Below are 25,902 nucleotides of genomic sequence, written 5' to 3'. Positions count from 1 at the left end.
TCTGCCTCACCCAGGTACTCGCCTTAGCTACATTCTCAGCTCAAGGTTGGGTTTGGATGCAGCTGCTCACATAAGTGGCATGTGGGGCTTCTAGATCGGTCATCATGCTAAGCCACGTCACAGCCTTTTTGTAAGCAAACAATGAGAGTAAGCAAGAGCACAAACAGGAGCCTCAAGGTAAGAGAGCAGCGTGTGTCTTCTCCAGACAGGTGATGCTGCATTTAATTTTGCACATGCTCTCTGTCACTCTCTGTCCACTCTCCCTTCAATAAGCACCAGCGTACATCTCCTGTTCTGTTGTCCCATGAGCGCTCTGCCTAGAGTTTCACCTTGAGCCTGACAGGGAATGTTATTGCAGGTGTGGCCAGCAGGGGGCAAACTTTACACGGAAATAGGCACGCCTTCCAGTGCAGCTTGAGTCTTGCTGGTGGAATAGAGCCTGCCAGCATTTTGAGAGGGCTGGCTCACTTGTTCAGATCTCCTTGGAGTGCTATAGAGAATATGTGCAGATAGAAGCTGAGTGCAGCATAGATGTGACATGAGTGGGGAGCAGTCTGGGGAGGGTTGTTTGCTGGGTCCCCAGGGGAGGGAGGGTTGGTCACCAGATATCTTGTTGCATAGGTGCTGCAATTTCCCTGCCTAGGAAGCGCTGTCCTGTGGGGATGAGCTGAAGGGTCTGTGCTCTCAATGCAGGAGGGGAGAAGGCAGAATTGATTTTCCAACAAAAGTGCCCCTGAGCATCAGCCTTTCAGTGTAACTTCTGCTCTTACTCACCTTCACAGCTTTGTGCCTGAGACCCACAGAGGTTACAGCATAGGGGCAATTTGGCCCCAGGTCATAATGTTGATGTCTCTTCATTCCTTATCCCTGCTGCTAGCCGCTAGTGCTGGTTTCACGTTTGTTAAGTGATGGGAGGACAGATCTATTGGACGTTGAGGCAGCTGGGGCTCCGACCCTGCACACGGCCCAAGCCTTGCAAAATGACCACGGCAAAGAAATCCACCCAGGCCCAAGCTCTGCCTTTCCACTCTTTCCTGTAAAGCTGGTGGAAACTTCCAACAAACCGTATTTTACTTGCCCATCAAATATGTACCCTGGCCACCTGCCCCCAATCATCCCCAGCAGCCCTTCCCATCAGATTCAGAGCCGTTCTTTCCTGAATGATGCCTTAGTATACCTGACAGGTCACCATAATCGCTTCCTTTATTCTTACTTGGTTACCCCACCTGCCTGCCTCCCCATGCTAGGGTTATAATGTCTTCCAATGGTCCCTGTGTGCAGAGAGGTCACAGGCTGACCTCTGGTGCTCAGCTGTAGCTCAGGGACATGCTGTCCTGTGGCACAGAAGTTTAACGAGGGCCCTCCATGAGCTGTGGACATTAAAAGATTTCAAGGACATTTCCCCCCATTCATCCCTGCTATGTCCCCTACTAAAATAGGTTAACGGTGTCTAATTAACCACTGAACATTGTCATGCTGCATAAAGATAGCATCCTTGCTGTTCTCTGAGCCCTGCTACTTTATCTCCATTTAGATCTCCGTGGTATTCCATTAAATGAGAGAGAAACAGTTTAACAGAGATGTCTACGTTAGAACTGCCTTTCACCCTTCAGCACATAACTTGTAAGAGGCTCCACGGCAACTCAGACACATTTCCATGGGGGTTGAGAGTCACCCGCTCGCCCAATCCCTTGGAGACAGAGGGGTTCTTGCCGGTGATATAGAATGGCTTGGGATAACGAGATATTTGAATAGGAGCAGATTTGGCTCCCCTTCCACAGCAGGTGATGGGACAGGAGATAGATGGGATGCAGGAGTGTGTAATAAGGGGATCTCAGAACTGTAATGCAGCCCTGCCTCCACTTTCTCTTCCATCAACTCCCCTGAAACTCAGGATTGGGATTGATAGCTGTTCAGAGCTGGAGAGAATATTCCAGGGATATTGAGTGAATGTGGGAGTAGAAGCAGCTCCTAATGTGAAGGAGTTTGAGCTGAGCTAGCCAGATGACTAGGCCAGCCCATGCCCTGGTGTCCCTGGGAAGGAATTGGTTTGATCAGGAAAAGTTAGAGGGGGAGAGGATGAAGATGCGGGTGCCCAGGTGCCACAGCATTGAGCAATGTCTAAATTTACCTAGCTGGACAGCTAGAAATGTTGGGAGCTGGTGATTTGTGGTGTTTTAATACTCCTGAATGAGACCTAGTTCTGTCTAAATGTTGCCTCACTTGCATCGTTCTGAGTGTCTTTATCTGAATGGGTGAATCTATGGTTACCAATTCTGTATGTGTTTAGTGCCCTCCTTGTGCCATGCTTGTTGCTGGAGTGATGGGAGCTGGTAAGTACAGATTTCTCAGTGCAGGAAGCTGCTGGGAATGTAAGATTAAAGGTATCGGAAACCTCCCCAACCATGGTTGGCATGCTTAAACCCAAAGCTTGTCACTTCTCTGCCTTAGCTCATCCATGGAACACTGTGTTCTTGTGGTTGATAAGGAGGATGTTGTGCACCCAGAACATTACATTTTAAGAAGGATGAAGTGCTTGTCCCAGCCTGATGCAATTGGCACTGAGGCAGAGCCTGTTTTCAGGAGGAGGCACTCCACAGCATGTAAAACAGAAAGATCAAATGCAAACTGCATGTGTGGCTTCCAATGGCAGCTGGAGAGCTAAAAGACAAACAGGGATAGTTTCCCTGTGTTTGCTAAGCCTCTGGTGCCAACAGGTCTGGAGGTGGGTCATCCTCTGACAAGGACCCTTGAATTGCTTCCCTTACTGCTCCAGCAGAGCGTGTGTGTGTGTGTGGTTTTTATCCTCTGTAGGCCACAGTGGAAGGCTTGTCTCTTCTCTCAGGCTTTTCCTGAGGTGGCAAATGTGGGTTATGTATTTGGGTAGGTCCAGTTTTGTTTTTACACATAAATAATAATAAAAGCATCACATTAGCACCCAGAGGGCCTATTGTGTGGGCATTGTACATACATCCCCTGTCCCATAGACTGTCAATGCTTTGGGGCAGAGGCTGCTTTTGTGTTGCCTGTTTGTATAGTGCCTAGCCCAATGGGGCCATAATTTCTGAATGCAGTCACCTGGTGCTATCACAGTACAAAGAATAAATAATAACGGGGCCTGGTCTCTTTCTTTTGTCAGTGTAGCAAGAGACCATTGCGATGGGCACATTTTATATAATTTTTAAAAATGCCCTTAGATCCATTCCGAGCCCCTTCTCCACTCTTCTATGCGAGGAGGTGGTCTAGTCTTGTGCATTTTCATCCACTTAGTTTTCTTGCAGCCCTAAACCCTTGTTTGGGTGTTTGGAACCCACCCTGTTATCCTGGGTATTTATTTATTTTATTGGCACCTGATGCTTTATGTATTTAGCCCTACAAGTCCCTCTCTACAAACTGTTGTTTGTCTGCTTCTCCTGGCAGCTGCAAGGGTTTGTGGTGATTCAGTGATGCGATAAGAGGTTAAATGAGCTAGGTCTGTGGTTAGTGGCTGAGGGGACAGAATAGCTCTGTACAAGCATCTGAAGAGTGTAAACCCCAAGGCCATGAAATGGCTGTAACTAGGAGTAATGGGACAAAGCTAAGAAAAGTTTAGAATGAATATCCACAACATTTCCCTGCTGGCTGAGGCTGTGGTATTGTCTCCCACAGGCAAGAGACAGACAGGCTCCTTGCTTGGGATGTTTAATCCTCGAGAGGGCAAAGATAGGCTGGAGGGAGCAGTCCTGCCTAGCCAGAGGAGATGGATAAAATGGGATGTAATTCATCTCTACTTTCTCAGATTCTTCCCTCTGAGTTCAGATCCTCTAATTTGAGCTGCTGATGGGCCCTTTGCACTGATTCCTTGCTCTTTTTGTGTTAGCAGGGGGATGGTTGTATGTATTGGTGCATTGTCCATCTCCATCCCTCTCCCTGTAGGCAGTCACCTCCTCACCAACAGGGCTGTCCTCTATATACCATAATCCTGTTGCATTGACTGGCTGCCCTTCAGGCTTGTTGCACAGAAAGGGCTTGGTAAAGACCAAGTTCAAGTCTTACTTAAGTTGCTGCAACTCTGGTCACATCAATGGAATTGCACCCACTTGCTTTGGGCCCAAAGTCTCCAATTCAGCTGCAGTTCTCTCTAATTTCTCTCCGAGTGAAAGCTCCAGCAATGGCGGTGGGGGCAGCCACCCTTCCTCTCCATCTCTCTCAGACAGTAACCTTCTCTCAGCTTCCTCTTCTCAGAGATGGGAATCCTGTGTCCCCTGCCCTCACAGAGGCAGATTAGGCACTCAAGGACAGAGGAGGCTCAGGACCTGTTAGAATGGAGAGCTAGGTGGTTGAAAGGAGAAGCCTTTCCCATCTTACTGACCTACTTTGATGGGGAAAGTGCAAGGGAATGGAAGTGACCGCTGCTTTGTGCTGCTTCTTGGGAGGGGGTGCGTGGGACAGGAAAGCCCCACATATCCCTTGTCACAGTGCCCTGAGCCCAGGAAGAGGGGAGAATATTTATTCCCAGCGCACAGAGTTAAAACTTCATTCTGCAAAATGGCCAAAGCAATCAGTGAGTGATGGAGTATCTGCTAAAAAGAAACCTGGCATTTAATTAACTTCTCAAAGTGCTGGTTCAGCAACCTCCATGTTTTACATTTTGAATATTGAACAAGCATCCCTAATCGGAACTGAATTACTTCTGGGCTTGCTGGGGTGGAGAGCGAGAGAGCTGCCATTTGCCTGCGCCTCCCCCCCACGTTATTATTATGAACTCCTGTTAACTCAGCCGGATCGGCCCTGATTTGCTGCAGCGACAGCATTTCTGACCTGAATTTGCCAAGGCCTGGGTGAGGCCCCTGGCCTAGAAAGGCAACTAGACAATATTTGTCTATGGCGAGGGACAGGAGGAATCTATTGGTCTCTCAGAGATGTAGCCCTTAAACTAGCATAACTTATTTCACTCCAGTCCCTCGTGTACTGGCCTTTGCCCTTGAGTAGGGGAAGCTTTGCCTGGAGCTCATGGGCAATGGGGACAAAAGAATTGAGGAGAAACTCAAAGAGCAGTGAGTGCTCTTGCTGGTGTTTTGCCAAGCTGCCTCTCTGGACCAAATTGGCTCTAGTTTAACTCTGTGTGCAGTGGGCCAGCACCCACCTGTGTGCGCTTTTCAAAGGTGAGGCCTGTTGTATTGTGCATGAAGTGACTTATGTCACCAGGGATGTGTGGAGGCTGCTTTGCAGAATAAGAACAATGTGTTGAAAGATGTGTGTCTGTCTCACCCTATAGCCCTTTCTCAACGTGGGCCTCTTGTCTTACAGATCAGGACGGAAAACTGCAGAAGAAGTAGAAGAGTAAGTTCTCCTTGTTGCTTAAAGACTTGATTCTCTTCTGTTATGGGCCCCTAATTCCCAGTGGGAGTGTTGTGTAGTAGGACATGTGAATATGGGCACTGGATTTTGGATCTTGCCATGCTCAGCTTCAGGGATGTGAAGCCTTGCCTGAAGGCACATGATATGCCCATTGTCCTGAGCAAGGGGGCTAGTAATCTGACTTCTTGTTTCCCTAGAGCCAGTGAATGTAGTTGCTCTGTCACTCCATGAGGACAGAAAAAGACAAGAATTTTAGTGAAAAGTATCTCTTTTCCCAGCTGCCCTGGCCCCTGAATCCTCAGGTCCTGCTGTCCACAGAATCCAGGGGTTACACTCTGTGTTCTGAAGAGTCCTTCCAGGTGGCTGCAGAATGAAGCCTTGTGGGAGAGGAGATGAACTGAGAAAATGTGCTTGCTCTTCCCAAGTGTTCTGCAGCATGGGAAAACTGGGGAACTCCTGCCTTAGATTCTGGTGGGGACTGCAGCCCCCAGGCGGAGAGAGGGGACATGAGAATAAACACTTCTGTCTTTGAAATTATTTTCCTATTGTGCTTTGTCATAGTCATCGTCTCAGGCAGCACAGCCTGGAGGGATCAGATGATGGAGGAGGTAAGACTTCATCTTCTTAACTGCTAGAAAAAAAATGTTCTGTGCTCCCTAGGGTTCTCCAGAAGCATGGGCAGAATTGTCCTGGAAGAAGCAACAGGAGAGTGGGTCACATTTGTGAGAGGTGCTGGGGTAAAGGTCTCATTGACTCCAGAGCTGGAGAAGGTGTGATGGAGATCAAGAGGGACAGTACTCTAGGGGAAGAGGACCAGGGAGGTTACCCATGGACTTAGCCTTGGTCTTGAATAATGTAGAAATGATAAAATACTTTTGGTAAGATGGAGAGATCCTAGAACATGTTTGTGTCTGTCTGCATAGGGAGGGAGGCTGGAAGGACAGTAGATGGTCAGGGGAAGTGGAAAGAGTCACAAGTAGGTCCCCCATTTCAAATGGTGATAAGTTCCACTGCCAAATCCTTCCTGGGTCTCCTATTAGCACACTCTCTCTTGTGCCCGTTCAGGACTAGCACTTCTGACACCCTCTTGTGTGCCCCATACCCTGCTCTCCTCAGATGTCAAGTCTTCTACCTCTCTCCATGACCATATTAATGAAGACTTCATGGAATTCTTTTACAAAAATCTCATCACCCTAATCTGGGATTGTGTGTATATGTGGGCTGAAGACGTGCACCAGTGAATTACCCCTTTCCAGAAGTGTACTGGCTGCTGCGAGGTACCCCAGATTTTTGGGCAGGCTCTAGCTCTGCTGGATCTTATAGTTAGTGTAGCCTGCTCCACCAACACTGGGCAATTGTGTTATCAGCCAAGAGAAATAGCTGCAAAAATCCACAAGACAGAGTCCTAGACAGACATTAACCCCATATACCAAGAGGCCTGGCAGACACACTCACCCACCCATGGTTCCTAGGAGCTACATCAAACTTCCAGTGGCTGAACTTTTTTACACTGTTTAATTAACCTGTAAAACTGAGGGCCACAAAATATCACTGAGTCAGAGTTTAGCAGGATTCACTAAGGGATCAGTGTCACGGGGCATGGCCCTCATCACCAGACTGGCTTGGCCTCCTAGTCATGCTAGGAATTAGCTTGAGGCAGATGCTCACGTCTGCGATCTGTACACCAGCACTGTTTCTGCTGCCACCTACAGTTCCCCTCTCAACTCCCAGAACTACAGCGTCTTCTTCTCAACTCAGCCCTCTGGCTAGATCATCATCTGTGTTTCCCCCTTCTGGGGGGGTATTATCCAACAGTCCTGCCCCTTCCCCAGTGGCAAGGGGGGGAATCTGGGCCCTCCGACTACTCCAGGTCCCAACCCAGGGACCCTGTAAATAGCAGCCTTCACTGCTCCTTTGTAACCTCTGTCAATGTTGCTCTGTTTCCCTGGGACACTTCCCCATGGTCCCAGCACCTTCTTTGCCCTCACCTCAGGGCACTCAGCTGCTCAGTTCCAGGAGCCATGCTCTGCTCTGTCCAAGGTGTTTGTAGTTCTCTCAGCCCTCTGGGGACACAGTCCTTGCTCCCAGCAGTAACTGACCCTGCTCTGCCCTCCCTGTGCTCTTTTAATATGGGCCTGTGGGGCCCTGATTGGCTGTTCCTTGCAGGCTCTCTCCTGTTGGCTGCTTCCCACACAGCCTCCCCGGGGCTATATTAACCCCTTCTCTGCCAGTGTGGGGCAGATCCCAATCACAATCAGACTTTTAGATGGGTTGTGAAAATATCCACAGTTACATTAGACAAGGTAAATATATAAGGCTTATTCAGATCTTTCAGGGAGATGATGCATTGGATATGTGGCTACCAATCCTGGCACCTTTTAAGCCCTAGTAGCTACCTCCAGCATAGTCTTAGCTTTCCCCCTAGGAGACTTCCTGAGCTTTCTGAGTTTGACTGTATCATTGAGGCTGAAAGTATTAGCTCCCCATGGTTCAAATACCTGAGATCCCTCATTTTATAGGCTTGCCTCTGAGTATTTGAAGTTTCTTCGCAGACAGCAGAAACCTCCCTTGCCAAATATTTGCACCATGTGGCATCTGGTACTCAGATACCATGTGTGGTAGATACAGTATAAGAACTGAGAGAGACTGGGCTCTGGAGATCTGTCAAATCACAGTATAATATATCCAAAGCCAAACTGCAACTGACAGTCATTTTTGTCATTTGGAAGCCAGCATCCAAGACTGTGTGTGTGAGCAAGGGTGAGAAAGAAAAGAAAGATCATGATATTCTGGCTAATATTCCAACCCATACAGGTATCTGGTAGAACAATATAAGATAGTGTGGGTGGGACTACTGTAAACTCTGCACTGAAAACTTCTGAATTATCAATGCTCCAATATTTCTCCATCACTTTCCTACAGTCCTTCTTACGGAAGGAGGTAAAGCATGGAAACTATATGTGAGAGGGCTCAGGGATCAGAGTCTCTCAGCAATTCCAGGGAAGGAAAGTGGATGATTAAAAACAAAATCCCATCCCAAGTAAAATGACTATGTTGAATAAATAGTCCGGGAAAAATAAATAATACACAGTGTGAAAGTATGGAGCAGTACAGGTATCTAATATAGCCATGCACTGAATTGAGTTACTGCCCCAGACATGTTTGTATTTGGTATCCCAATCTGTACTCTGGCTTGTGTCATTCAATACAGTATTATGGCTGGGTCTTCAAACACCCAAAAGCCAAAACATTGGCTTATGGTTCTCCAAGGAATGTGCTGTGGTCTTTTTATTCTGCATATGGTGTTGGCTTGTTATACCTTAATGTGAATAGCTAGGGTTGCCTAATAATTGTTGCTGTCAAACCATATATTTGAATCTTTTGTTTTTAATGCATTAGAAATCTCAGCCATAAGGTTGCATTAACATTATGTATCTCCCGTGCCACCTTTTCATTAAAATAAAAAACTGCAGACTTAGAAAAAGAATATTCTGTGTTCAACAACAATTTTGATGTCCAGGCACATTTTACTTCTTATTCATACTGCAGTTGTGCCCAGAGACCCCAGGCAGGATCAGGGCCGCATCGCACTGGATGCCATAAACACACAGTCCCTGCCACAAAGAACCTCCAGTCTGGCCTGGGGGAGTGGTGCAGGGGAGAAGGTGATACAATCAAATAGAAACATTTTGTATATTCGATAGGTTTTGTAATTATATTGCTGAAATAAATATAGACCTCCCCAACTGCCATTCCACCTAACTATGTAATGTTGGGAAGTGTCATGGCTCAGCTGGATTCTTGAGGAGAGGTTTGAAGTAGAAAATAGTAGCATCACAGATTAGTTCAGGGTGGGCATACCATGTGTAAAAGGACTGAGTGGAAGGAGGACAGAGACAGTAGTGGAAGGAGATGGATTGAATGGACGTATCCAACTTCAGTGATTCTTTAGAGTTACATAAAGAAATCCACAGCACAAGTCACACAGACAGTGTAGTAGAAAAGAGTGAAACATTACCAGGAGAGAGAGCTTGTGGAAGATGGGGACGGGTCAGACATTGCAGCTCTTGACACTGTTTTGGGGTATCTACAGAACTGTGCTAACAATTCATTTTATCTAAACTATATTTCTCAAGCCATTTTCCAGGTCTCTCTTTCTCACTGACCTGACCTAGTTGGGTCTAGGACAAGTGAGACATGATAAAAAGGAGCCATGTTTTTTTAGTTATTGGAGAGCCAAGAAATGTATTTGACAAAAAGCATCATTTTCCCACTCTAACACCAAATTGGGGGAACTTTTCAAAAAAGTTAGTCACCTGAGAAAAGTGGCAGTAACTTCCCAGCTGTAACTAGTGTGTAACCTCTATGTACCAATGTTGGGGTTTTCTAAAGAAGTGTTTCTCAAAGACGGGTCCCTGGGATCTCTCTGACACAGTTTAGGAAGGCAGCAAGCCGGTCCCTGGTATCAAAAAGGTTGAGAAACACTATTCTAAAGCACACACCACTGAACTATCTGAGCTCTTGTGCAATGCTCTGATGTACAGCCCACTCTGGCATATACACATATTTGTACATAAAATGTGGTCTCAGTAAACAGATCCTGCTCCGTTGCTGGGTTGCAGAGTTCTGCCTGAGCCCTGGCTTGTGGGGCTCTGCTAGGAGAGCTCTGCCTCTCTGCACAATGGGAACCTGTTTTAACAGGATTTAATACATTGACAACCTTAGGAATAATAAACCTTCACGAGCAACAAAAAAGTGTTTAATTCCTAAAGGACAGACCTACTTGAGCCACTTTTGGCCAGGGGCGATTGGGGGCTTAATACTGTGTGTGTAGCAATCTGGGTGATCTGAGAGAGAGGAGTTTAAGGGTAATTGCTCAATTTTCTGTCCATGTCAACAGGGAAAATGGGCAGAAGTGGCTGAGCTCAGCGCAGCAGTGATGCCAGATGAGATGAGATGTGAGGCTGTCAGTGGAATTAGAAAAGAGCTATCTGCAGAGCACTGTCTTGTAAACGCCGGCTACTCTGTGCTGGGGCTACGCAAGGGAGGAAAGGGTTATTATAAATAAATTCACAATGAAAGGGGCTGCTTCCCCTGTGTACCCTCACCTGCGGGACAGGCATGGGCTCTATTTTTATCCTGCCAGGTGGTATTTCGCTTGTTCGCTTGGCTCTTTCTAAACAATGCAGCATCTGTCTGACTGATGCAGCAATCAAGTGGCCATCTCCTGGATTGGGCAGCTTTTGGGTACTGAATGCCCCTGCTTCTTCTTTCAGAGATGGCACCTCCCTCAACCAGTGAATCTCTTTAGCTCTTCAGCTGAGAGTCCCCTCTTTGCACCTTCCCTGCCATGCCCCATCCTGCAATGTCTTGCCAGAAATGTCCCCTCAGCCCCACTTCACCCCTTGGAATTCCCTCCTGCTCTACAGCTCCTCAGCCAGTGATGCAGCTTCAGCTCATTGGATGAGACTGCTGTCCCTATCCTCCTGGCCATGGCCCCCCACACATGCTGCTCCCCCACTTCAGTAATGCCCCACTCTGGTAGCTCTGCTACCCAAGGGGAGTACAGCTTCTGGAGCAGGGCCACTGCTGGAGGAAGGGGACAATTTTATGTAGTTTTGAATGTGGGAAAAGGTGGTATGTGATTTTGGAGCAGGTAGTGCGTGTGAACAAGGGAGCTGATTGAAATGAAGGGCTGACTGTGCTGCACAGACAACCCCACACTGACCTGCAGAGGGAGAAGCTGCCAGGAGACAGTGATTAAATCAGTGCTGTCAAAGTGACACCCATTTTCCCCCCTCCCGGGAAGCTTCCCCCTAGGAAGTGATGCTAACTATAAGACTTCTGTATAAAGTGGCAAGCCTTTAAAAGGGCTTCTTACCCTTCTGGTGTGTGCAGGCAGCTCCTCTTCATTAGAACAGGAGGGGAGAACATTAAAAGATGAAAAGAAGGAAGTGCCATGGTCACGGAGTCTTTCCGTCTCTGGAGAGCTGGGTGTCTGTCTGTCATGTGGTAGCTGCCTAGAGCCAGGACTTCACAGCAATACAGTAGTGACCTTTTCTCATGAGCAGCCTCTGAATAAAAGGAATACTGAATAAAATGCCTGGTCTACAAATGGCTTAGAGCAGACCTGGGACCACAGTGCAAACCAAGTGAGTTCTGTGCAGCAGTCATTAATGATAAAGTATCCTAGTTGCCTTCTTGGCTAGTTAATCTGTGCGGGGAAGGCAAGGAGATGGTAGGTTCCCATGTGATGTAAGAAGGACTCTGCATCAGGCCAAACTCTGTGTGGTGGTTTTGTGATGTGGATAAAAATTCTCCAGGGATTGGGGGAGTCCATTAGCATATGTGAGGCTAGTAATGGGCAGGCTCACAAACAGCTGCTGGCTTCAGGTGGGAGATTGGTCAGGGCCAGCCTAACCTCACTTTGACAGCTAATATTACAACCTGGAGTTGCCTTGGTCTGGAGAAGTCTCTACCTTTTCAGTGGGAGTGGAAGGGGAGAGCAGTGTGTGTGTATCTCATGGGATATGGTGAAAGCCCTGTTTTGATTAATTTAAAACTGGACAAGGCAGTGAATAATACAGCTGTTAGGGAACAATCCTGGCCTGTTTGGGGATGAACTCGATGGGTTCTGGTAAGTCTCTTCCATCTCTAAATTCTGTAGTATGGTAGATATGTAGTCATATTGGGCTTATGATTGCTGAGTCCATAAATGTAGTTGATGGACTAGGTTTACCTAAAAGACCTGTTAAGAAAAAGCTCTTGAAAGATGATTACAGAATTGAGACTCCATCATTTAAAACTGCCCGAGGCAAACTCCTTTGAACATTGCAACAGTGGAGGGATAGAGAGAGAACTGCGTAGCCCTTGATTGTAGCGTTGTTCCCTCAGGACCCGTCCCTACTCCCCCCTCAGTTTCTCATCTGATATGAGAAAGCAGCAGTAAGACTCCTCATCTGTCTTATGAAAATCCGATTCGGAATGGCTGTGATCAAACCCAGCTGGCTGTCAGCAGTGGTGGCCTTGTGCGGAGGGAGGGAGGCTTCTGAGGAGTTTCTGGATGTGGAAATGTCACAGGTGCTGCCGATCAAAGAGGCATTTTTTAATAAATATATATAAGGGGAAAAAAAAAACCTAAGGATTTAGCATAAAAGAAATGTAGTTTGTCTTGTTTTTCCAGAGTAACATGAAGAGGATGAAATAGAATCAGATACGCTTGCTCCCAAACATACTTCCACGGGACTGCTCTGAGAAGCCACTTTCCCTGTCACATTAATGCTCTAAAGCAAAATCACTCATCTCTAGCATTATTGAGGAGGGTTTTGTATTTCTGAACTCCCCCATCCCTCCCCTCTCCTTGCCACTTGCCCTTCTAGGCTGTGCCGCTGCCAGTTCCTTAATACATTTTAGAAGGAAAAAAAATGAGGAGGGATGTGGAGAGAAGCCTTTGAAAGGAGAAAAGTGGAAATCTCCAGGAACTGAGGCAGGCACAGAGTTCAGACAGGAGTGTCTGGAGGTTGGTAGCTGTATGATGATCATGGCTGAATGTTTACTCCACAGAGAGAGATCTTTGGCAGTTTGAGCCTCCCAGATCAGTGCCCTACTAATGCCAGCTGTACAGGAGCACAGTCTCAATCCTGGTCTCCAGGTTCCTGGTGCTTCTATTGCCAGTGATCAGTCTGGTTGTCCAAAGGTCATAGGTGCATAGATTATAAGGTCAGAAGGGAACATTAGATCTTCTAGCCTGACTTCCTGTATAACACAGGCTATAGAATTTCACCCAGCTCCCTCTGTATTAAGTCCAGTAACTTGTTGGACACTGCCTTATTGCCCCCTGTACCACAACATCTGTCCTCTCCCTCAAGCATCCCAAGGAAGATGTGTGCAATGATGATTCCAAACTGGGAAGCTACTGTATGTCAGCAGCAACACTGCACAAAGTGGCAGTTTCACTGGATTCCAGCCTGCCCTGGGCCTATCAGACGAAGCTGGAATCACACCATGGTGAGCATCTTGGGAAAACGAATGCCACAACCTGGTTAGAGTGGTACAGACCTGTGCTGTTTTCTGAGGCTCTCGTGGCTCAAGAGCCTGAGTGGCCACTCCATCTCCTATCCAGCCCTTTGGCTAGTTGATAATCACTTCGTAGCTTGGAAGGCTGAGAAAAAACAAAACCATTTGCTCTTGTTCTCCACTAATATGGTTGTCTCTGTAAAGCTACTACTTGGCTTTTCAGTGTCAGGGGGCCACTGAGACCTTTCTATAACCTGGGGTTAGAAGGCCCTTTTATTATTGTGACTTTTCACAGCAGCTAGCCCACGTGGTGCCACCATCATAGACTCTCACCATGGTTCTCAGGGAGATGGACTCTTGTGCTGTTTTTCCTTAGTTTCTTCTCTCAGATTTCCAGAGCCACACCCCAGCAGTCATGGTAGCTACCTGATTCTCTTCAGCCCTCTGCTTTCATCCTCCCCACTGGCGACAGGCATGGCTCCTGATCAGCCATCAGATTGACAGCAGGTCAGGTACGATCCTGGGGAATGCATCCCAGTCAAATGGAGTGGCCAGGAGTCCAGAGAGCTATTCTTTGCCCTCCCTGCTTGCTTGCTGCTCTCACCTTCCAAGAGGCTTTGAGCTCGTTTGTGTGTTCAGTAGAAGCTGTCTCTGCTCCTTGTTCCTTGTAGGGTTTTTTTAAGCCTGTTGCTTTCCACTTTTTTTTCTTCTTCTTCTCCATTTTTTCCATTTAGAGGGGGAAAAAATATTTATCGGATTGAGATGCGCTAATTAAAGCCATTTTCTGGTATTTGGTTAATGGAGTGTTTGATGTCTCTCTGACAAGACCATGAAATGCACGGAGTGTCCACAGGGACGGAATTTGCTGAACACGGCGCTTTGTAAATGAGGGGACACAGTGTCGCAGCAGCTCATGAATATGAAACGCCCATGATGCTACCTCGGTGGACTTGGGAACACAGATGAATCCTGTCATGTGCTAAATGAGACCAATTTCTTTCACTTAACTTCATCTTCAATCAGACCTTCTTCCATTTGCCTGTTTAAAATTCCCCAAACGTGATGCAGAAGGTAAAAGCATTCAGTAAAATAAAGTTTTGCAGCAGCAGAGAAATTATAATTATCCCTGGTTTAAGTTGCATGCTCATAAAATGTAAAATTAAGTTAGTTTCTGTCATTCTTTAAGTGAGGAGCCTGTAATTCTGCTGCGCTGAGGATAAACAAACCTGCTTTGAAGGGGTCAGTTTGCCCCCAAAGCTGCCACCCTCTGGATAGCCTGCACTGTAATCTCAGTAGCAGCAAAGGTATGCAGGGCATTGTGTGGTCATTGAAGATGCCTGCATCCCTACTGTACAGAGCTTCCACTCTGAACTGGCCATTGAAAATGTTATGTGACTAGGGGGAGAAAATCCTCATTAAGCATGAATGACGAGATTTTTAGTGTGACTCTCAGCACTTGGAGCTGTGACTCTAGAGAGAATGGTTGTGCAGCTCTAGGGGGCCTAAATTAAAAGTGGAGGGTTAGTGGGTGTAAAAGGTGGACTTTAACTGAATCAGTGTTGGCACTGAACTGGCACCCAGGAGACAGGGCTTCTAATCCCAGCTCTGCCTGACCTGCTCTCTGCCCTTGGGCAAGCCACTTTTCTCTGAATTTATGTTCCCCCCATCCACTCTGTCATGTCAATGTAGCCTGTAAACTCTTTGGGACAGGGACTGCTTCACTGCTGCTTGTACAGCACCTAGCACAGTGGGGCCTTGGTCTCATTTGGGGCCTATAGGTGCTGCTGTAATCCAAATAACAAGCAGGTGTGATTTGCATGTGGAGGAGGGAGGTGCAGCAGGAAAAGCAACTGCCAAGAGTGTGGCGGCTGTAAGGTAAAGTGGGATCTTACCCCTCCTAGCAGTTGCTTTTCCTGTTTCTACCTCTCCATCCAGCTCCTCTGCAGATCAGTTACCTCTGTAAGAGGCAGAAAGGGAGATGGTCACAGGTACCCAGCCTGGACTACTGCCATCACTAGTGTCTCTTGTTTGTTTATATCTTAAAAAGCACTCTCCCCTGCTAATCATTCAAGTACCCAGTCTGAGTAAGCATGTGTTCTCCTTCCCTTCCGACCTCCTGCCACTTCTTCCTTACACCAGCTTGCCTCACCATAACTTAGATGCGATGGCTTTTAGGGCATGAATTGTTTTTTATTCTTTGTAGGGCCAGTGCCTAGCCCACTACAGCCCTGACCAGACAGGATGCTCTTGTCATAGAGATAATAATATACCGTCTTAGCCCTTAACAAGACCATAGGCACCAAAGTTCCTGCTCCTCCCCTCTCCCTCCCATAGCTTGTTATGCTGCAAAACAGCTGTTTTGCGGTGGCAAGTGCAGGGAGGAGAAGCGGGGATGCAGCACGCTCAGGGGAGGAGGCGGAGGTGAGCTGGGGGGGGGCGGAGAGCTTGGCTGCCAGTAGGTGCTAAGCACCCACCAATTTTTCCCGGTGGGTGCTCCAGCCCCAGAGCACCCACAGAGTCAGCATCTATGAACAAGACCGCGACATTTGGTCTAGGAAATTATAACTTAGCTGTTAACTATCACTTGGGGCTTAGTGCCACAGGAGTTCTGGGTTTGATGAGCTTAGTTTGAATTGCCTCCAAGAGAGAACTCCCAGCTCCTTGGGAAACTTAAAATCAGACTAGATGTAGGTGTGGAGAATAGACCATAGGAAACAGTTCTGTATTGGCCAGCATGGGGCTCAAATATTTATTTTCCATCTCTGCCTTGGTTGATTCCTGGGCTTAGGCTGACATGCTCTGAGGAAGAGGGTGCCAAGGGAAAGTGCTTTATGTTACTATTTGATCCCCTTTAACCAAACTGGGGTCTGAAGAGGAGTCCCATCTAGGTTTCCTTAAGGTCACTCTGGGAGTATCGGGAGCCTTGAGTTGTTTCTCCTGACTTACAGAAACCCATTTCTTCTGTGTTCTGTCTGTAAAACATTACCCAACGTACACCTCTTCCACTCCTCTTCCTCTGGCTTCACTGATTTTACCAGGAGGAAAACTGGGTGTATTTTAACTGGGAAGGAATGAGTGCTCCTTTAAGAGCTGGGTATACTCGGAACAGTCTTTCCATGGTATCACAAAACTGATACCAGAGGAACTCTGATGGAGGCTGTGATTGACGGTGAACCTGCATGAGTTACACTAAAGGAGCCCAGGGTCTAGTTGGGAGACCAAGTGCTAAGAGAAGGGAGGGAAGGGTGTGCTATGGGGGAGGGAAATCCCCTGCTGGAGCAATTCCATCTGGGCTATAACATGGCTAGTGTGGTCCCCACCCAGCTGCAAAGACTTGTCTGCAATATTTTATTGAAATTGACAGATGTTAGAGATGATCAGGAAACTGCCCTTCCTTCTAAAACACAGCTATGCATGTGAATCTGTTTGTTTCCAGATTGTGGTGCTGTCCTTTGTTCTCTGCTTCATTTTATAATGTGCAGAGCCTTCAGCGGCATCATTACAATGATGATGTTTGTGTGTTTGATAAGATGTTCCCAATTCCCATATGCACATACTGGAATGCGATTCCCAGCTGCTCTTCAATGTATATAGATGTTATGAAGCCATGTATGAGGCTCATATGTAAGGGCCCTGAATTCAGAGAGATTATAATGTGGACAGAAAATGTTACAGCAAGAATCCACATGGAAAAATCAAAGTTAATTGATTTGGTGAAAAAGATCTGAAATATAGACATTCTATAGGAGGCAGGACCCAGAGAATCAGGGATAGTTGAGAGTAACCAGGGTGATATGGGCAATACACTATCTGGGAGATTTGCAGCTGCTGAAATAAGGCCAATGCAGCTTCTGGCTGTGTGCGCATGGGTACTTCACTGTAGGACAGAGAGGACATAGTCCTGCAAAGATTTACTTACATGTTTAACTTAACATGTGAGTAGTTTCATTGAAGTCAATGTGAATGCTTAAAGTTAGCATGTGCTTGCACTCCGTGGCTGTGCTGTGACTGCTTCTAGAATATTGCAGTAACTTCCCAGCAGAGTGTTGTTACCAGAAAGATACTGCAAAAAACAGTAGTAAGATCTTAGAAGAGCAACAAAAAGATCAGGAGGGTGGATGGCTTGAGAAAAAAGATGCTTGGCTAACTGATGGCAAAGGAAACACTGTGATGGTTTACAAACGTGCAAAGAGTGTGAACAGAAAGAAGGGAGCAGAATTATTTAGAGTGGCACAACAGGGATGGGACAGGAGAGGAAGAAATTACAAGTAGTGTGTTAAAAGCAACAAAGAGTCCTGTGGCATCTTAAAGACTAACAGATGTATTGGAGCATAAGCTTTCGTGGGTGAATACTCACTTCGTCAGATGCAAATAGTGTGTTGAAATGTAAAAAAGAAATTTTACACTGAATAGCATTTAAATCTTCTTGCAAGTGAGATCTGTTAGCTAGGGAGCTAGGGATGCCCCATAGTATGGGACATTTCAAGGTAAACTGGACATGACCCTACATGGCATACAATAGGGAACAATCCTGCACTGGCCACCATAGGATGGGCTGATGGGAAACTAATAGAGCTCTTCCATTTATGTCTAAATTCTACTGTCTACGATTCTCTCAGAGTACCTACGTGGTGTTGGAGCCTTGAATTCCTTGAGAGAGAGTGTTTCTACCTGGTAAATTCACTGGCTTTCCGGAGCCCATTTTTTGAGAATGCTGTGTTGCTGCAATGCTCGGTAAGGGCTCATTCCATGTCAGTTGCAGCCTGTGGGAGTCTTTCCATGGAATTCAATGGAAGCCGGATTTGGCCCTGTGTCAGCAAGTCCAGCAGCAGGATATCCACTTTGTAAAGCTCTTTAGGATCCTGCAGGGTGAAAGATCCATCACCGATCTGGGTCCCATCTGCAAGAAAAAGGGAGCAACAAAGCCCAAAGGAATCCAAGAGAGGGAGACCCAACAGGAGAATGAATCAAAATTAAATAATGAATGGGGAAGCAGTTAGCTGATATAGGGAAGGATCATGCAGGGGTTCAAACACCCTCAAATCCACTGGAGTCAAAGAGGAATGAGGACACTCAACTCCCTGCAGAACTGGATCCCTTCTTCATGTGACACCGAGTGCTGTTCAGTAGAGGAGCGTAGAAATGCTCCCAGTTTATTTTACATTAATTTCTATTAGCAGAGGAACATTTTTGTCATTGGTGTAACATCCAGTTCCAGTCTGTGCCTATAGAGATGTGTGGATCTGTGCAAATGTCTCTAGCAAAGACTAGACTAACTTTCAAACATCTTTGAAAGCCTCTAGCTCCCCTTAACCACTGAACTGCTGAGCAGCACTTCAGACAATCTGAGAAATTAGAGACCCAAAAGACCCTCCAGGTCCCCTCTAGTCTGGCCATCCCCTTGCTTCTGCCCATGCAGGAATGTTCCCTAATCCATACAGTCACTCTCCAGGCCCTTGGCCAGTCCTGCTTTTAAATGACTCCAGCCATGGGAATCTCACATCTTTTGATGGGCAGTTAGAGATGTCCCCTTAGTCCATTTTGCTTGTGAGTCAACAAAATGTCTCTTCTTTGCTCAGCTTCATCTCCTTACTTGTAAGATTAATCCCCTCAAACCAGCCTACACAATCTCTCTCCTCCCTACTCTTTGCCCCTTATCCACAATGACTCTGCCCCCCCATAGCTATCACTGAGCTGAGCCCCACATATTCAGCTCTCATAATCTCTCCCTCTAAGTCAGTCACTCCGTCAGCTGAATCACTTCTGTTCTTTTGTCCCTTCGTTGCACTTTGCCAGCAGCTGGGAGCCCCTGCTGGGAAGAATCAGTGCGATGGCAGCTTCCCCTGTGAGAGCGGTCAGGGCTCTGCAGCGAGCAGAACAATGACAGGCCATTGACTCAGTGCTATGGAATCGCCAGCCCTTGCCTTCCTCTGTCTCAGGGATGGATCAGGCCAAGTCGCTGCAGTTTCCCTGCAAAGGTCTTTATGAAGTTTGCTGAAGCCTGAAAGCTGCTCCATAGGCACCTGTTTGTTGGGCGGTTGGGGAGCTGGATGGCACGGCTCTGCTGAGATCGTCCAAGCTGTCACTGCCTCTTGCCTTGGCCTGCCTCGCTGCAGCCTCTATCCTGCTCAGCCTTTTCAGCGGGCAGCCAATTAGAGAGAAATCCCACTGTGTGGCTAGCTCCAAACAGCCACCTCGCCAAGGCCTGGGCTGACCCAGGCTCTGCTGCAGATGGGCCAGTGTTGCCTCCTCTGGCCAGGGATGGGGGGAAGGGGAGCTGGGGGAGTCTGTGGCGATGTGGAGTGGACATGAGGCAGGAGCAGTGCCATTTGGAGCTGTGGGAGGCTGCACAGCACTGACAGGAGGCAGGAGGAGGAAGCTGCTAAGGAAGGCCCTGTCTTGAGCCCCAAACTCTTCAGGTGGGGCTGTCTTTCCAGCTCCTGAATATTTATCTCAGCCTGGGATGCAAACAGGGTAGAGCCAGAAACAGCCAGCTGCTGAGTTCCAACAATATAATAGCAGTGCTGCAGATGGAGCCAGGAGCAGCCTGAGTGCTCCAGCCTCTGGGATGCCTGCTTCATTCAGAGGCCAACTGGGTGAAGAATCTCTAGAGAGCTGAGCCATGCAGCTCCCCTGCTGCCTAAGGAACAGGGGCCCCTGGAGCAGCCTTCTGGCGAACCTTAGGCCTTTAAAGGGACACTACACTAAAGCCTGGTCTACAGTACTGCAGTAACTCGATCTAACTTTCGCAACGTCAGTTACGTGAATAATGTAACTGACGTTGACATAGTTAGATCCACTTACTGCAGTGGCTACACTGTGCTGTGTCAACGGGAGACGCTCTCCCGTTGACTTTCCTTTTGCTTCTCGGGGATGTGGAGTACACTTCTCTCTCCCTCCTTCCTTTCTCCTCTCCCTTCCCTCCCAGCTGGAGTAGCTGTGACCCTAGTCCAGGGAGTGGGCTGGAGACAGACCCATAGCCTAGGCCAGCTACAGCAGACTCACATTCAAAATCATAAATAGGTTCCAACCAGGGCCGGCTCTAGCTTTTTGCTGCCCCAAGCAAAAAAAAAAATAAAAAAATCCCCCCCCGCCTTCTTTTTTTTTTTTTTTGGCTTTTACACATTTGCACTTTGCAATGTTTTGTTTTGGACTGTTTAAAATTAAAAAAATAATGAAAACAGAGAATTTGTAGTTAATGAAATAAAACAATTTCCTACTAGTGTACTCATTTAGTCACTGGGCTGGCCAAGGAGTGAGCTGGGCTGTGTCTGCCTGGGCAGAGTTGGGCTGCCCCTGCGCCGGAGGCCTTGGCATAGGCAGGGGGCGTGTAATAGTCCGAGGTAGGGGCCGTGCCGTCTCAGGGGCCGTCGGGAGCCAGGCCGCCTCACCACACGGCCCTATCAGTCTCCGGGTTCTGAAGGGTTTTTGGGGTTCTGCCCCTCAAGCAGGGGTTAGAACAGAAGGCACACCGTTCCTGCTATGAGTCCCAGCCCTCCGTCAGGGCGGGACAGCAGACACTATGTCTAGGCTCCGGTCCTGGCAGCCGGAGCTGAGCAGTTACAGAGGCAGTAAGCCCCCAAGCCCTAGGTCAGGGCGGGGCAGCACACCAGAATCCAGGGAGCTCAGATCCCACTACAGGGCTGAGCAGCAGTCTACGTCTGTAAAACCCAAGCCCTAGCTCAGGGCGGGCCGCACACAGGAGGCAGGGCTCAGACCCTCAGGCAGGGCTGAGCAACAGTCTGAGTCTGTAAAGCCCAAGCCCTAGCTCAGGGCAGGCAGCACACAGGAGGCAGGGCTCAGACCCTCAGACAGGGGCTGAGCACACAAAGTCACTAGTTTAAGCCCCAGCCCTCAGTCAGAGCGGGGCAGCAAAACAGCAGTTCTAGCTCAGGTCCTTAAAGCAGGAGCTGAGCAGTAATCATAGTTCAGGGCTCAGGTCCTTAAAGCAGGAGCTGAGCAGTAATCATAGTTCAGGGCTCAGGTCCTTAAAGCAGGAGCTGAGCAGTAATCAAGTCAAGAAGCCCCAAGCCCTCAATCAGGGCGGGGCACCAAACACAGTAGTTCTAGGCTCAGTTCCTCACAGCAGGGGCTGAGCAACAATAAGAGTTCAGGGCACAGGTCTGTGCAGCAGGGGCTGAGCCAGCAAGAGTCAGTAAGTCCCAGCCCTAGGTCAGGGTGGGGCAACAAACAATAGTCCCAGGGGCTCAGGTCCTTGTCCCAGGGGCTGAGCCAGCAAGAGTCAGTAAGTCCCAGCCCTAGGTCAGGGTGGGGCAACAAACAATAGTTCAAGGCTCCGGTCCTGGTCTCAGGAGCAGAGCAGCGGCATCAGTCTCAGGAAGCTCAGGTAAGGGCAGGCTTCTCTGCCCGAGTGCTGGCAGGAGGGGGAGTCTGCCACCCGTGAGTGGGGTGGCAGGGGGGACACAGGCCCACCCACTCCACTGTGTCCCAGCCCGGGGCCCTAACAGCGGCGTGGATCCGCTACAGTCAGTGGGGATCCTGGCCGCAACACACTGACATGGGCACATCCGTGCCCTCAGCCGGACAGGGTTCGGCTACCCCCGGGCTGCATTCCATCTCCCCCTCCTCGGGTACCTGCTCGTCGCTGGGCTCGGCAGCGGGGTCCCACACCATGGGTTCCTCGGCGTGGTGAAGGCGGTCTAGGTCGGGCTGCTCCTCCGGACTCGGGTCAGGGGGCCGCTCGGGCCGCTCCTCGGGGTACCGGGCTCGGGGCAAGCTCGGCCAGTCCACCTCGGGGTACCTGGCTCGAGGGAGGCTCGGTCGGTCCGCGTCAGGATACCTGGCTCGAGGGAGGCTTGGTCCATCCACGTCCGGGTACCTGGCTCGGGGCAGGCTCGGTCCAGCAGGAGCCCGATCAGGAGCGTCTGTCCTCTCCGGCTGCTGGGCTCCAACTGAGTGCTGAGGCCGGGCTTTTATACTTCCTGTCCCACCCCTTGACTTCCGGGGGGCGGGAACAGGTGGCAGTGGCTCCGCCCACTGAGGTGGCTGTTCCGGTTCCTCCCTCTCAGGGGCCGTCGGGAGCCAGGCCGCCTCACTACACGGCCCCCCCCTCAAGGCTGGTTCCCGAGCAGCGGGACCAGCCCATTCCACACCCCCCAGCCGAGAGAGGAAGTCCGCGTTCGCATGGTCCTTACCGGCTCTATGGTGGACCGTGAAGGCAAATGGCTGGAGGGCCAGGTACCAGCGCTGCACCCGCATGTTGTGGTCCTTCATCCGGGCCAACCACTGAAGGGCGGAATGGTCGGTGACCAAGGTGAAGGGGACTCCCAGGATGTAATATCGGAGCGCTTCACAAGCCCACTTCACGGCGAGGGCTTCCTTCTCGACCACCGCATAGTTTTTTTCGCGGGGAAACAGCTTCCGGCTAAGGTACAGAACCGGATGCTCCTCACCCCCTACGTCTTGGGACAAGACAGCCCCGAGTCCCACTTCTGAGGCGTCGGTCTGTAAGATAAACGGCTGGTTAAAGTCGGGGCTATACAAGACCGGCTCGCTGCAGAGGCACGTCTTAAGAGTCCGAAAGGCCCTGTCGCACTCAGTAGTCCAGTTCACCTGCCGTGGGCTGTCCTTTGTTAGGAGCCCCGTTAAGGGGGCTGTAATCGTCGCAAATTGGGGAATGAACCGCCTATAATAACCGGCCAAGCCTAGAAACTGCCGCACCTGGCGCTTCGTGGTCGGCGGGGGGCAGTTTGCGATGGCCTGGACCTTGCCGATCAGGGGTTTTACCTGCCCATGCCCGATAGCATACCCCAAGTACTTAGTCTCTTGCCAACCGATGCGACATTTTTTCGGGTTGGCGGTTAAGCCGGCCTTCCTCAGGGACCTCAGGACAGCGGCGACTCTCTCCAGGTGATGCTCCCACTGTGGACTGTAGATTACCACGTCGTCGAGGTAGGCGGCGGCATAGTCCTGATGGGGCTGGAGGAGGCGGTCCATTAGGCGCTGAAAGGTGGCCGGGGCCCCGTGGAGGCCGAAGGGCATCCTGGTGAAGTGGTAGAGACCGGAGGGAGTGGCAAAGGCAGTTTTCTCGCGGGAGGCGGGCTCCAGAGGGATCTGCCAATATCCCTTACTTAGGTCTAGGGTGGTGATATAGTGGGCACTCCCCAGGCGGGCCAACAGCTCATCTATCCGGGGCATGGGATAGGCGTCGAATTTGGAGATGGCGTTAACGCGTCGGAAGTCGATACAGAAGCGCTGCGAGCCGTCGGGTTTGGGTACCAACACTACCGGGCTGCGCCACTCACTCTGCGACGGCTCTATCACCCCCAAATCCAACATTGCTCGTACCTCCTTCTCTACGACCTGCTTCCTATGGTAGGGCAGGGGTCGGGTCGTCCCCCGGATCACCACCCCCGGCTCTGTCTGGATCCGATGGTATACCAGGGAGGTGTGTCCCGGTTGGTCCGTAAAGGTGTGGGAAAAAGCTCGGAGGAGGCACCGGGTCTGTCGGAGCTGTTCCTCGGTTAAGGTCTCCCCGAGCTGGGGTTCCTCGGTGTCTCCGGGTTGGGGAACCTGGGGCCCCAGTTCCGGTTCTGGCGGGTAAGGGTTAATCAACAGCCCTTCTCGCTCCTTCCAGGGTTTGAGGAGGTTGATGTGGTAGCGTTGGATCTTCTTCTTCCGGTCCGGCTGATTGATTTCATACGTGACCGGGCCCACCTTTCTGACCACCTCATATGGCCCTTGCCACCGGGCCAGGATTTTTGATTCACTGGACGGGAGGAGGAGTAATACCCGGTCCCCGGGTTGGAAGTCCCGAGTCTGGGCGCCTCGGTTATAGGTCTGGGCTTGCGTGTCCTGGGCGGCTTTCAAGTTTTCCCGTGCCAGATCCCCCGCCTGCTTTAGGCGCTCCTGAAGTTGAAGCACATACTGTAAGAGACCCTGGGCCGGGGAGGGAGCCTGTTCCCAGGTTTCTCTCATGAGATCCAAGAGGCCCCGGGGTCGCCGCCCATACAATAATTCGAAGGGGGAGAACTTCGTCGACGCCTGGGGGACTTCTCGGATGGCTAGGAGCAGGGGCGGAAGGAGCTGGTCCCACCGGCGAAGGTCCTCTTGGGGAAACCGACGCAGCATCCCTTTCAGCGTCCGGTTAAACCTCTCCACTAATCCATCAGTCTGGGGATGGTAGACAGAGGTGCGGAGTTGCTTGACCCCCAGGATTTCGCAAACTTGTTTGAGCAGCCGGGACGTGAAATTGGTCCCTTGGTCCGTGAGGAGCTCCCGGGGTAGGCCGACCCTGGCGAAGACCTTCACCAGTTCCATGGCAATGGTGCGGGCTGAGATGTTCCGAAGAGGAATGGCTTCGGGGAACCTGGTGGCATAGTCCATCATCACCAAAATATATTGGAACCCCGCGCTGCTCTTCGGGAGGGGCCCCACCAGGTCCACGGCCACGCGTTCAAAGGGGGTTTCCATTAAAGGCATCGGTATCAACGGTGCCTTAGGGGTCCGGGCAGGGGCGGCCAACTGGCAGTCCGGACACGAATTGCAATAGTCCTTTACTTCTTGGTACACCCCGGGCCAAAAAAAACGCCCCAGGATCCGGGCCAGCGTCTTGTCGTGCCCGAGGTGCCCAGCCGCTGGGACATCGTGGGCCAGCTTCATGACTGCCCGGCGGTGACACCGCGGCACGAGAAGCTGTGTCCGGATCTCCCCGGTGCGGGGGTCTTTCTCCACGCGGTAAAGGCGCTCTTGTCGTAGCTCAAAGTGCGGCCACTGGGCCGCTCGCTGGGGGTCGAGAATAGTCCCATCCACGGAGGCCAGCTGCTCGTAGATCTGTTTGAATGTGGGATCGGCCCGTTGGTCCCGGCAAAAATCTGCGGGTGTCGAGGGATCCCCTCTTCCCCCTCGGGGAGGGTCTTCACGTCCTCCCGTGGAACTGGTAGGGACGGGGGTCTCCCCTTCTAATGCCGGCGTGGCCTGCGGGCTACCCTCGAGGTGGCGGAGTAATACAGTGGTGAAGTCGGGCCAGTCCCGCCCCAGGATCACCGGGTACGCCAACCGGGGTGCAAGCCCCACCTTCATCCACCGGGTGATCCCATCAATGGTCAATCGGGTCTGGGCGCTGGGGTAGGCTCGTATATCTCCGTGGATACACTGCAGTGGAATCTTCTCCAGGTGGCCGTCCGCCGGCGGGCCTAAGTCCTGGCAGACCAGCGTTTGGCCACAGCCTGAGTCAAGGAGGGCCACCGCCTGTCGTCCCTCAATGACCACGGGCACGGTGATCTTGGCCACTTGCGGACGTCGGGCACGGCCTTCCCCTGAGTAGACTTGGCCAAATGCACACTCCATTTCAGGGCAATCCCGCTGCAAATGGCCGTAGTTTCCGCAGGAGAAACAGGGCCCCAAGGTGGCTCGCTCCGTCCGCGTCCGGGCCCCCGGGTCACCACCGGGGTGTTTCCGGCTGTTCTCTCTGGCTGTGGGTGTCGGGGTCTGTGGGGGCCTCCCGGAGGGCGCGGCCATCCGGGCCCGGCCCTCTACGCTGCGGGAGGGAACACTTATGGCTGCCCGTGGGGGCGGCCCCCTCTT

At 50.2% G+C, this 25,902-nt stretch overlaps 1 protein-coding gene across 2 annotated transcripts in view; it reads left to right on the top strand.

Moving 5' to 3' along the window:
- The window catches only part of IFT43 (intraflagellar transport 43), a 61,607-nt gene that overhangs the window by 24,585 nt on the left and 11,120 nt on the right, over positions 1–25,902 (top strand). For both annotated transcript variants that reach the window (XM_045013840.1, XM_045013839.1), the window contains 2 exons: positions 5,290–5,322; positions 5,902–5,948. In XM_045013840.1, the coding sequence (XP_044869775.1) occupies positions 5,290–5,322; positions 5,902–5,948 (80 nt within the window). The remainder of the gene's footprint in view (positions 1–5,289; positions 5,323–5,901; positions 5,949–25,902) is intronic.

This window comes from Mauremys mutica, chromosome 4 (genome assembly GCF_020497125.1).
Source record: "Mauremys mutica isolate MM-2020 ecotype Southern chromosome 4, ASM2049712v1, whole genome shotgun sequence".
In the NCBI taxonomy this organism is placed as follows: Eukaryota; Metazoa; Chordata; order Testudines; family Geoemydidae; genus Mauremys; species Mauremys mutica.
The sequence above is the reverse complement of the archived record's forward strand: the minus strand, read 5'-3'. Positions and strand labels throughout refer to the sequence as shown.